This window comes from Poecile atricapillus, chromosome 23 (assembly GCF_030490865.1).
Source record: "Poecile atricapillus isolate bPoeAtr1 chromosome 23, bPoeAtr1.hap1, whole genome shotgun sequence".
NCBI lineage: Eukaryota > Metazoa > Chordata > Aves > Passeriformes > Paridae > Poecile > Poecile atricapillus.
The window spans coordinates 7,240,114-7,252,750 of NC_081271.1; the positions used below are offsets into that span (position 1 = coordinate 7,240,114).

At 45.4% G+C, this 12,637-nt stretch overlaps 1 protein-coding gene across 11 annotated transcripts in view; it reads right to left on the bottom strand.

Moving 5' to 3' along the window:
• Positions 1-3,058: 3,058 nt before the first annotated feature.
• Positions 3,059-12,637, bottom strand: part of CEPT1 (choline/ethanolamine phosphotransferase 1) — a 30,267-nt gene continuing 20,688 nt past the window's right edge. For 9 of the 11 annotated variants that reach the window (XM_058855548.1, XM_058855543.1, XM_058855544.1 and 6 more), the window contains exons 6-9: positions 7,474-7,605; positions 6,667-6,825; positions 5,404-5,529; positions 3,059-3,851 (exon numbers count right to left, since the gene is read on the bottom strand). In XM_058855548.1, coding sequence (XP_058711531.1) covers positions 3,732-3,851; positions 5,404-5,529; positions 6,667-6,825; positions 7,474-7,605 — 537 coding nt within the window. In that variant the 3' untranslated portion in view covers positions 3,059-3,731. Of the gene's footprint in view, positions 3,852-5,403; positions 5,530-6,666; positions 6,826-7,473; positions 7,606-12,288; positions 12,374-12,637 lie in introns of all 11 variants that reach the window. The other 2 variants (XM_058855551.1, XM_058855550.1) reach the window with 1 other exon arrangement.

Genomic DNA, 12,637 nt, shown 5'->3' on the forward strand with positions numbered 1-12,637 from the left:
GTGCTGGGGACACACGGGGAGCAGGGACACCGGGGCTGGCTCACATTGCAGCACATCAGCACAACCCACAGGGTATTTTTAAATCCTTCTTCCTGCTTCAGATTTGCCCAACACTCGATCCAAGCCTACAACAGCAAATCAAATGGCACCAAGAAATGTTCCCCTGCTTTGGAAAGAGCTCATTTACTCTGTTAAATTGTTAAGATAGTTCCCAGCAGAACACTGGCCAACTCACACCATCCGAGGAACTCGGGGCCCAGCAGCAGGCAGCTCAGCCCCCGCTGCTGATTTGGGACTCAATCCCTGCCCTGCAGCTGCTCTGGGGAAGATCATTTCATGCTCTGGTATGTGTCACCCTCTGCCAGCAGCCTCAGTGCCAGCAGGCAGTCCTGGGAAGGTTCACCCTGCCCAAGCCAGCACCGGGGTGACAGCCCAGTGCTCCCAGTGCTCCCAGTGCTCCAGGGCAGGAACAGCCCCTGCTCCCACCCCACTCCAGCCCACCTGGCCATGAACTCTGAATGGAATGACTGAACTCCTCTGCTCCATTCCACGCTCACAGCGAGGCCACAGCACCACTGGAGGTACCTGGGGCAAGCAGGGTGGGATGTGAAGAGGAGGTAAAAAGTGCTTTGAAACAAAACTGACACTTCATGACACAGAAAGAGGCCCTGAGGTGTCCTGCCCTGCCCCTTTCCTGTGTTAAACCCCTTATCAGAGTAAGGGAACTCTTTCAGCAGTTCTGAAAGAGCCAACACAACACCCAGTGGAAATTTCCAGCTTCTCTTTACAAACAGAGGAAAACCTGCAGAGCAGAACTGTGTTTTTTTTAGCAGGGCATGTTCTCAGCCCAGGTGCTACAGCTACTGCAGTTCTCCCTCCTGAGTCTCTTCTCAACACAACAGAAAGTGAAAGGGCCCATCAGGAGATCAGGCTGAGGCCACAAAGCCCCTGTCCCTTCTCAACCCCACAAGCACATCCAACATGACCCATGGCACAAACAAGGCAGGTGGAAAGGTCATTTATTCCATTATCTGTCAACACACCCAGAGCCACAGCAGCACTTCAGAGAGCTGGGATTGCCAGCAGTAACTGCTCCCTGATAGCACTGAAACTACATCAACAGAGAAATGGAATTTTTTTTCTTGGCTGGGGGCATCCAAACTTCCAGGGAATGAAAAGCTCAGAAAAAGGTGTCCTATTGCATTTCCTCAACAGCAACAGGTTTTAGTTCTGCACATGGAAGTCTGGTCCTGCACAGCCTTTTAAAGGCTTTGGTTCTTCTCCAGTCTCAAGTATTATTAACAAATTATTTGGAGCAGCCTAATCTTAAACCCCTGAGGACTGAAAGCAGGAATCTTTCTTGTTTACATGGGTGAGTGGGCACAGAGGTGTTTAGTCAAAGGCTGAATCTGATTTGTGGAAACCACTCACACTTTCCAAGCAACAGCTCTGCACCCACTTCATGCTGATGAAAGGAAACACGTGGTTTGTAAAGTGCATGTTCAATCCCTTCCAGGCTATTCCCCTGCAGACTTTTACCTGCTCCCCTTCAAGGACAGCAGCAGAGGCCACATCGTCCAGATCCACCCTTTCCCCAGTTCATTGCAGCTAAAATCCAATTAATGAGTTCCCTGAATTCCATTTATATCTAAAAATGTCATTCTAGAGCTGTCACCTCATCCATGGAGATACTGCTGGCACCAAGGCACTTGGAGCAGAGCTCCAGGACCCTTGGGAGCTGCCTCAGGTGTATCAGGATGCAGGAATCAATTCCCCCTCTCTGGCTCCAGCCAGGCCACACAGCCAGGTCCCCAGAGAACCCTCAGCTGTGCCTGCCATCCAACTGCAGCTCACAAGATTCAAAGCTGGAGTGCAAGGGTGGAGTGGCAAAGCCTTTCAGGAGTCTCCTCCTCATCCTGAGCAGGTTCCTGATCCCCCTGGTGCCCCCAGGCTGACACAAGAGCTCTGGCTCGCTTCTGACACCGTGCCACCCCAAAGGAAGGAGCCAAGGCTCTTCCAAGCCCAAAAACACAACCCTGGGCACTTCCTTGTGCCAAGGCTGAGCCCAAGGACTTGGCACTTCTGCTTCCCAGCAGGGCCAGCTTGGTCTCTCCCTACAAACACTGCAGCCACCAAAGCAGAGTCACCTTCCTCCATGTCCCCTTCAGTGCTGGCCCTGCAGGACACAAACAAGCCCAGTCCCAGCAGTCAGACACTGAGCACTGCCCAGGGAGAGGGAACATGGGCTCCAAACCTCTCCAGGCACTGCAAGAACTGAGCTCTCTCTCCACTCCCTGAGCACATTTTCTGATCACTGGGGTATCACAGGAAATGCACATCAGTGCTTCCAGGAGTTGAGGGAGGTTTTGATTTACTGTTACTGAGGTGTGAGGTTTTTTGGTTCCTTTCTTTTCTGACCATGAGCTGTGTTTAACCCCTTCAGAGCCATGTCACTGTCCACAGGCACTGCCTTGGCCTGGGCTCCCAGCACAGAGAATTTCCTTCCCACCTTCAGGGAGATGCTCCATGGTCAGAGGGCTGGGATTCCAAAGGTGGGATCCCAGCATTCCAGCTCTGTCCCAGCAGCAGATCCTGCCCAGAGACGCTCCCTGCTCTGCACTTCAGCCCCTTTGCTCAGGGGCTGAAACTGCCCTCAGTGCCAGGGCCTGTGCACCAGCTGAACTTCATTAACATGCAATTAATTAAACCCTCCATTAATCTTAGTTCACCACAGCTAAAATAGTATTAAAACAATGACAGAAAACAGAAACCCAAACTTACTACACTCTAGAGCAGGCAAAGCTCTCAAAGATCCTGGAATGAAAACATGATTCACATAAAAGCATTGGAAAACTACTCTGTAAACCACAGGCAGGTTTGTCATTCACAAGTCTAAGTAGGACAGAGCAACACATACATCTCAAGACAACTGTTGCTCTCAAAAATTCTTATTTATTAAGAGCAGAAAGGAAATTTTGCTTAGGTTTTATACATAAAAAAGTAAACAGTAAATTTTTTTTCTTATAGTCTTTTCCACTGAAGAAAATTGAGAAATAAGTTGTCTTTTTAGATAATGTTTATTTAAAAAAATAAAATTAATTGACAAAGATACCACACTATTTTGCATGCCGGGTACCCCTTGGCTCGCAGGACCCTGTTCAGCATGAAACCGCTTTGTCAGTAATGCACAAGCACAAACCACCCCAGCTTGGCTCCCACCTGGCAGCTGCTGCAGCCACACAACTTAGTGAGATATCTCTGGGTTTTTACCAGCTCAGGTCTTTAGTAAATAAATTTCAAGTGGACACTAAACAAGTATTTCACTAAGAGATGATGAAATATTAAAATTAAAAGCAAGTCAGATTGCAGCTGTAATTATACTACATTAGAAACTTCAGTTGGTGGGGGGATCCATTCACCATATAGAGATTAATTTGTAATCAAGGTAATTACAAAGACAGAGCATTTACTTCCTGCATGCTTTCCCAGGCTTGGAACCAACAAAGTTGACTACATGGAGAGTTGACTAGGGTGTACTTGGAATTCACTCTCTCAGGCAGGAGACTAGTTAAGGAGTGTTACTGATAACAAAGAAGAAAAGTTATACAACATTGATTATTATAAATTACTTTGTTCTTATCTGCTTTTAGCCTTAGTCTCCTACAAGTCTTCATCCGCTCCTGTGGAAACCCAACTCCTCCTCCATCCATTCCCCCTGGCAGCTCCCATCCCTAGTGGTGGTTGGAGTGCGTGGGGCAGCCCTTGATGCGGAACACGTGGATGTGCAGGTGGGCAGCGATCTGGTTGCACACACTGACACAGTATCGGAGCAGGTCCAACAGGGACAGGATCTGTTCAGGGAAGAGTCATCCATGGTTACACACACATGTTCCTTGTGTGCCCCACAGGGTGACAGCCCACACTCCCCACACACAGCACCGGGCTCCACTGAGCTGAGTCTCCAGCTCCAGGAATAACCATGGAATCACAGACTGGCCTGGGATGGAAGAGCCCTTAGAGCCCAGCCAGCTCCACCCCTGCCATGGGCAGAGCTTCCACTAGAGCAGGTTGCTCCAAGCCCTGTCCAACTTGACCTTGGACACCTCCAGGGATGGGGCATCACTCCCTAAAGAGTTTCTAGGAATGCTGGGCTTTCTTCCAGCCTAAGACAAGACAGACTCTTAATTCTACAATCAGAAAGTGGAGAAGAATTACAGCAGCTACAGAGATACTGTGAAATGTCCCATTAACTCTCAGTGGTGATAACCATACACACAACATCTTTTCACATCAACACAGTTTTACTGAAAGGTTAACACTGTCTCTGTTCATTAAACTTGAGCATTTGTTAAGCCCAGGTAAGTTGAATTTAGGATGCTTTTCCTGATGGGTGCTGGCATCATGACAGACATTCCAGAGCTTAAGGCACAGCCAGAGCACCCCTGCATTGCCCATCACAGAGCCCCTGTTAACAAGGCAGCTCATCTGCAAAATATTCTAATCTAAACTTTGAATTATTTGCTGCAGTGCTTTGAACTTTTAAACTGTCAAAGTCATCAAAGCTGGAGTTTGAGTCCCACCATCACCCCAGAGCCACCATAATTACCATTAAACCATGTCCCCCATGTGCAACATCCAGACAGATCTTGAACACTTCCAGGTATGGTGACTCCATCACTGCCCTGGGCAACTTATTCCAATGCCTGATTAACTCTTTCACCTTTTTTTTTTTCAAACATCCAACCTAAACCTCCCCTGGCAGCAGAGCCTGACCCCCCCTGGCTGTGCCCTCCTGTCAGGGAGCAGAGCCAGGAGGTTCCCCTGAGCCTCCTTTTCTCCAGGCTGAGCCCCCCAGATGCTCCCCAGCCACTCCTGGTGCTGCAGCCCCTTCCCCAGCCCCATTCTCTTCCGTGGACACGCCCCAGCCCCTCAGTGTCCCTCTGGTCAGGAGCACAGGAGCACAGGGCACCACTCTGGGCCCTCTGGACACACCATGGCCACAACAGCCCAGGTGCCACTGCCCACCTAGGCACATCTGGGTTCAGGTCCAGCCACTGTCACCAGCACCACAAAATCCTTTCCCAGCTTCCCAGCCACTCTTCTCCAGCCTGGATCATGTCATGGGACTGCTGTGACCCGAGGACAGGCTGCTCATGGATCCAGCCTGTCCAGATCCCTCCAGAAGATCCACATCCCACCCAAACTGGTGTTCTGCAAACTGACTGGGAGTGCCTCAATCCCCTCACACAGACCATCCCTAAAGACAGTGCCAGGACCATCCCAACACTGAACCAGGGACACTGACCCTGCTCAGCTCTGCATCCCCTCCAGGGGACTCAGCTGGGCACACCCAACACAGTGAATCAGTGGCAGAGCTAATTAACAAAATGAGCCTGGACTCACCAGGGCAATCCAGAGGACAATATATTCATCAATAAAGCTGTTAAAATACTGGTCAAGGAACAGCAATGCTGGTCCTATGAATGCTGTGTCATACAGATACATCTCACTCTTGGTCATGTGGGCAACCTGCAGTAAAAAAAAAGAGACATTTAAGAAATAAATGTGTGGCAGCCAAGGCAGAGTGATTTCAGAATACAAAAAGCCAAAACCATAAAGTTCAAGCCACATCACTGCAAAATATCAAACACTCAAGTGGCTGCAACAGTGTTGTTTGAACCATGGTGCTCCACAGCTACAGAGATGCAAGGTTTGCAGAGAGGTGTCTTTTATTAGAGCAGAGAATGTAGCACAGGAAAAAAACTAACAAGTTTTCCAGCTTCACCTCTTCCTCCTGCCAGAAACCAAACAGTGAAATGGAAGCAGACTGGTAAATTTTAAAGCTGAGCCTGAAAATGAAAACTCACAGCTGCTAGAGCTTCAAAATTCAAGGACACTTGGTGCTCCTCTCTCTCCACCTCTTTTTATCTCATTCCATAAGGATCACCATCTCTCTCTGTTTACAATTTGATGAACATTTTTGGTGTTCAGGTGTGCCCTTCCCACCTCCCTGTGTGCACATAACCATCCCACACTCCATCCCAAACGCACAGCACAGCTGTGAGCACCAAAGCAAACCTGGTAAGAAAGAAACTCTTCCTCCACTATGAATTTAAACTCTTCCACTGTAAGTGAAGTCCAGCACTGACCCAGCTCCCAGCAGCCTGCAGAACTGGGATGGTGCTTGAGGCAGGAGCTGTTTAACCCTTGTTCATTGACAGCTCTGCCCTTGTACAAATGTGTTAATTATTTTAACCCCTATCTATTTTCCTCCAATTCTTCAAGGTAAACCCCCAGCAAGTGTTCCAAACCTCACCATCACCCCCACTCCTTCTGCCAAACCTTCCTCCCCTTTGTGTCTGTTCCAGCCCAACTCCTCACACGTGCACAAACACATTGCAAACGTGTGTTAACAGCTGGGGAAGGGGGAGAACAGCTCTGAGCTCTTCTGATGCTGCCTGTGCAACTACAGCATCACCTCCAGGTTCCCACTGCCCTCTCAAACAGAAAATGACTCTGCTGCTCCTCCAGCCTACTTAAAGCAAAGCACGAGCATCTCTTCAGAGCACAAACACGTGGAAGTTACTCAGTGGAATATCCAGAGAGCTCCAAAATCTACAAAGAGTTCTCCTGCAACAGGTCTTGGGAAGGTTCTGGCACACTCACCACGAGTTTATTTGTGATCTTGGCAGACACAAAGCCAAAAGTCAGGATGTAGAGGCAGGGGTGCCTCTCAAAGAGCTGCACAGCAGATTTCTTGTAGATCATTGCAGCCAAGGCGATCACTGAGCCAATATGGAGAAAAGGTGAGAGGACACTTGTTCCCTGTGGTGAGATTAAAGCATGAGGTTAATAAAATGTGCACATTGCAAAGAAACCTCAAAGAGCCCCTCACATGGTGTGCAATGAGGGGTTAAAAATAAAATCACATTAGAAACATCTTTCTGAAAACTAGTGGTAAAAGGAAGAAAAAGTAGTGAAACTTGAGCATGCAGCAGCTGAGAACATGGTGGAAACTTCCTGGTGCTGGGGAAAAAGATCAGATTTTAGGCAGCAAGAACCATTGCAACAGAAGGTGCTCGTGTAGGCACCTCCACTTGTTCTTTTACATTGGTAATATAAATAATACAGATCTTTCAGAAAGATCAAACCCAGAATCTTCTTGAAAAATTTCCTTCTGAATGGATTTTTGCATAGGATTTTTCTACTAACTCTTCAGTGAGAGGTGTATTTGTATAATTCTGTTTATCTCATCAATTCAAAAACAAATATCGAAGTACAATGAGTACTTTAAATCAAGAATTTCAAAACTTTGACTCCTAAATCTACCATTGTTACACACACAATATTAACTTGTTTTCCCAAGCCAGCAAGGAGCTGAAGGGAAAATATTTCCATGGAGAAGGGATTAAATAGAAACTGTGGCTGAAGAGCCTTCGTGCTGAGGAGGAACTGGCAGCCCAAGGTACTCACTGCTATAGTGGATCCATTTTTGCCAACTCCACCCGTGAAGATCACACCAAAGTAGTTTGTACAGGAGAATATGGTTCCTGCCACAGTACAAAGAGCTGGGAGTATTTTCACCTGAATATTCAGTATTGGAATCTTAATGGAAGAGAGAGAAGAAGTTAAAATATGCACAAACTCAAATTTGGGTTAGTATTTCAGGTGCACTCAAACACTCCACTTTCCAACACAACATTTGCTCTTCTCTCTCTGCTATAGAGAGATTGACATTTCTACAGAGAAAAACGTATTTTCCAAAAATCCTTCCATGAAGCTTCCAAGAAAGCCAGACTTATGTTCAGTTACCAGAGAAGAGACACCAAAAGCAGAGAAATGGACAGAAACCAAGAACTTGCTCTAAATGATTTCAGGGAAGAGAACCATCACCTTTCCTGAAGCTGCAGTCAGAATCAAACTGGGCAGAACAAGAGCCACTTGGGATGGTCAGTACTGGATCCAATCTTTTGTGCAAGGCATGGCAAGCAAAGAGATCAGACAAGGCAGATCAGTGACCCAGGAGAGGAAGGATGAGGTTGCTAAAGAGGGGAGAACGAGCACAGGTAGTTTCGAAAGTTTCCTTCATTTTTTAACAGTCATGTTTCAAGCAAAACAGGAAAAACTAGAAATGAAGAACAGTCCAAAGTAAACCACAGGAAATATGTTATGGAAGCAAGTGTTGAGTGATAACTAACCAAAACTTCCCAACTGTGTCTATTCAACTGCTCAAAGCTCTTCATTTGGGAACTGAAGTCATGGCACTCAACTGAATAAATGCTCGGCTCCCCAGTGAATCCAGCCAGGAACAGAAGCCCAGAGGAGGTCAAGTTGCTTCTATTTTTCTTTAATTACACTCTCAGAGTAGATTTCAGCAGGTTTATCATGGAATATTACGAGCTGGAAGGGACCCACCAGGAGCATCCAGTCCAGCCCCTGTTCCTACACAGACATCCCAACGATCCCCCCTGTGCCTGAGAGCGCTGTCCAAACACTCCTGAAGATCATTCTTGAAGATCCTCAATTTTCTACTCCATTCAACAACTGAACCTCTTGGTCTTTTCAGGACATGATTAAGAGGCAGAGGAGCACTAACCCTTCATGCCTTGTTCAGCCCACTCCCCAAACCCCACCCAGTTTCATGACACTCAAATGTATTTCTCCCCTCCTAAGGCAAAAAAGGCATTTCCTACATGTAGAGAACTGTAGAGAAAGAATAAAGACAAATAAAGAGAAGGCTTGAATTGCCAGACTGTAGCACTACTTGTAATCATCCATTCACGTCAGGAGGCTCAGGACTTCTCAAACTCTTCTAAAAGCAGGTACCTATGCTGACCTCTGCCTCAGAACTGATACTTTGGTATTTAAAGAATGAGCTGGATTGACTTTTACAAGCAAAAGGACAGTAGCAAACTCCATTACAGGAGTCAGAAGATATTAAGGTTGACATTTTCCCAAGACAAAGGGAGTTGGCTGGGAAAAACACCCTGTGAACTCCCAGCTACCACTAGAACACTGGAGAAGGATTCTCAGGGAAGGAGAAGATAAGGACACACAGTTATAATAGTCCAGATCTGGGTTCTTAACACCCTCCTTTTGGCCTCCACAGCAGCTGCATCAGTGCAAAACATGTCTGAAGAAAAAATTATTGAGAAACAGCCACATACAGAAATTTGGCAGAGGAAAGCCAGGAGTGGATTAACAAGTCAGCGCCTGCTGAAAAGTCAAAAGTGGTAAGCAGCAAAATCAAGCAAATATCAGATTACATTTCTTTTTTCCCCCTCTGAGTAGGGGGAGAGAGGGAAATGTTCATACAAAGTGGCACTGCAGCCCCTGAATCTTAACTCAGAGGACACTGGAAGACAGCCACAAGGCTTCCCTGTCTGGTATTCCATGTTCACTACAGCCCCTGCAGTTAACCTGCCCTTCCTGGTGATTCCAGGGACTTCATCCAAAGTCACACGCAGGCAGAACTTCCCAAAACCATGTCAGCAATGCAGGGAAGTATCACCAGTCACATCTTTTACAGGCAAATCGTGTTCTCTGTTAAACCCTCTGAGACTGATCACAGAGGGAAGACTCTGTGCATTGACCTCTGTGCATTGAGCTGCAGAATCCAAGTAAACCCTGGGAAAGAAGCATTCCCAGCTGGACAGGGTTTGGAGCAACCTGGACTAGGGGAAGGTGTCTCTGCCCATGGCAGGGGGTGGGACTGAATGAGCTTTAAGGGTCATTCCAAACCATTCCACAATTCCAGATTTTGTTTGGGAAGAGCCCAGGCATGGCAATAACCAAGTGGCAGCAAGCAAAGGATGGAGTCAGGAGCGATTGCCAGAGCCAGCATTAAAGCAAGTCTTGAATATTTTGCAAGAAAATTACTGCCAGGATTCCAGAGTACATTCCATCAGTTTTGTGCAGAATGAATTGGGATTTATAAAATAAAGTTATGAGGAAATAGGCCAGAGCAGAGTCCAGCTAAGGGCTCATGGAAGCAGCGTGTAAGAGAGCACAGGAAGGGTTCCTCCAGGAGCTCCTCCTGTCCCCAGTCCCACAAACCCCACAAACCCCACAAACCCCACAGCAGCTGGGGAACCCTGGAGTCCTCCTCACAGGGCTGGAGCCCAGCTGCAGCTTGGAGCTGTCCAGATACACTGCAGTCACATCTGTCCAAGGAACAACTTCCAGAGGGCTGAACTCCAGCTTCGTATTCCCAAAGTGTTGGTGCTTTTTCATATTCCAGACTGTGGGAGAAAACTCCAGCAACTGCAGCACTTTCCTTGCTTCAAGCAGGAAAATAAAATATAAAATCTATTAAACCAGTCACCCTAAGCTTCCTTGCTTTATTCACATGTCTCAAATGATCCAGGATGGAGCCATAGTCAGCATCCCACAGGAATTAACCAGCTCCAGGAGCCTGGGAAGCAGCACTGAACAGGCTTTGAGGAGAATTTACACTGCAAGAAAGGAGGGGTCAGGATAGGCACACACAGTTTCATGGAATAAAGGAAAGGTAATGAAAGCAGCAATTGCAAAAATCCACAGCTCTGCATTTTGCCTGTTCAGAGTGTTTTGCTTTTCCCATGAAAAGTGGAATGTTTGAGTACACAAACACATTTACTCCATACTTCCCCCAAACAGAAGAAAATAAAAAATACCAAACCACCAATTTTGCAGTCACATCAAGAATTAAAGGATTAGAGAGGGCTGGGTGAGAAGGTGCTGTGTGATTTATTTTGCTCTGCAAACAGCAAATAACATTTATCTCTAAATGAACACAAAATCTCACTTGTTGAATTAAACAGAATTATCATGGGAGGCCTGATTAAGGTCGCTCTCTGGACAAATGCTCCGTTAAACCAACCTAACTAGTTAAGTATTTTTGGGAGCTGCCTTAGGCAAATGCTGCTGCAACGCAGAACTTCTGCTAGATTTCCAGATTTTGCTGAAAAGGGTTATTTAACAGACTATTTTAGAGTTATTTAAGCTGTTTAATAACAAGAGACCCATTTCTAAGCTCACACAAACACCATTGAATTGTGGCAGAGGTTGCTCTAGCAGCACTTTTTCCCCTTTACTTTGTTTTTTTTAAAGGAAACTGAGAACAGGAACTGAGAAATTCTCTTGGTAACAGAATATTACATTATAGCTTCATGGGGATGTTGGCCACACTAATATATCTGGAAAAATCAGCACCAATAAGATGATATGTAGCCTCATTTTTATTTTCTAATCAGTCCTACCCACCCTCACTCCCTTTAGATGGTATTTACTTTGCAGTTTTTAGAATTAATTAAGGGCTTTGGGGTTTTAAGCACAAGCAGCAAAATCAGGATAGCCACAATTAGCTCATTTGGGATGCTCTCCACATGCTGTGGGTTCATTGCTCCCATTACACAGAGCACATTAGAAATTCATCCATTTGACATTAAGCTTTTTAGGAACTTTTGGCCATCTCTTGGTGCTACTGAAATCAAGATTTCTTTTTCCTTAAGAATTGCATTTGTCAAATACAGAGGGAAGACTGATAAACAGGAAGGAAAACTAGGAAAACCTTCCAGGAAATCAATGCTTTGGATTTTATTTCCTGTAAATTTATGTCTTTTTAATTTATGTATACACACACCTGCTTTTCTGTGGACAATGCCATTTTGATAGCTCAGAGTGGCTTCTAATACTACTGCATTACTATTATTATTGTAATTACCATTAAACTGACAGCTGACATGGCCTGGTGAGTCTATATCAACATATCTATATTATATATAGATATATACATAATATAGATATAAATAAAACATCTGCAGCCAGGCTGTGCCAGGAGCTCAATTAATCAGGATCATCTTAGTTTGAAAGGAAAAACCTGACAAATGGGGTTTTTTCCCTTACACAAATCAAGAGTCATCAGCCACATTTAGGCCAAATTATCTACTGATGATCCCCAACTGCTCTCACAAGAATTCCCCCAAATCCTCATCCCAGTTTAATATTCCTCCACTGTTTGCTGCATGGAATTAATTCAGGTTTTGGCTGGGATTTCACCTAAGTTCATGCAATGCTTGATTGCTTTTTACCTGCAGGTACAAAGTATAAAATAATCTTGTTTTAATGACTCTGGTACAGCCAGAATCCACAGTTAATTCCGAGGGATCTGGATTACAAAATCTGTTTCCATTTATGAGGAAAAGTGAAACTTTCCTGCAGAAGTGAAACTGTCTGGAGATGTGCAGGAGTCCTTCAGTGACCACGGGATTATTACAAAGGATAAAATAAGAACATGAGCAAAATTACCAGAGATTGCCAAAAAGGTGGTCCTCCAATCACTGCCAGTAAATGCATGATTATTATGAAGATTTGTACTTCAGTCACATCAATTCTGATTAGGTATAAAAAGCCAAAAAAAAAAAAAAAAACAACGCAGAATTATTCAAAGCAATTTCAAGTCAGTTATTCGCAAGCTCAGCGGAGCAACTCTGTCATGCACAGTATAAACACCCCAGAAGGCTGAGGAAAAGGAAAAACTCACAAGTAATTTAGAAGGCAAAAATGTATTTAGTTTTATTGTTTAAATTAAGAGCAATGTTGTGGTATGATTTTGTTTTCACAGTGTAATAACAGAAAGCCATTTTATCAACAGAAC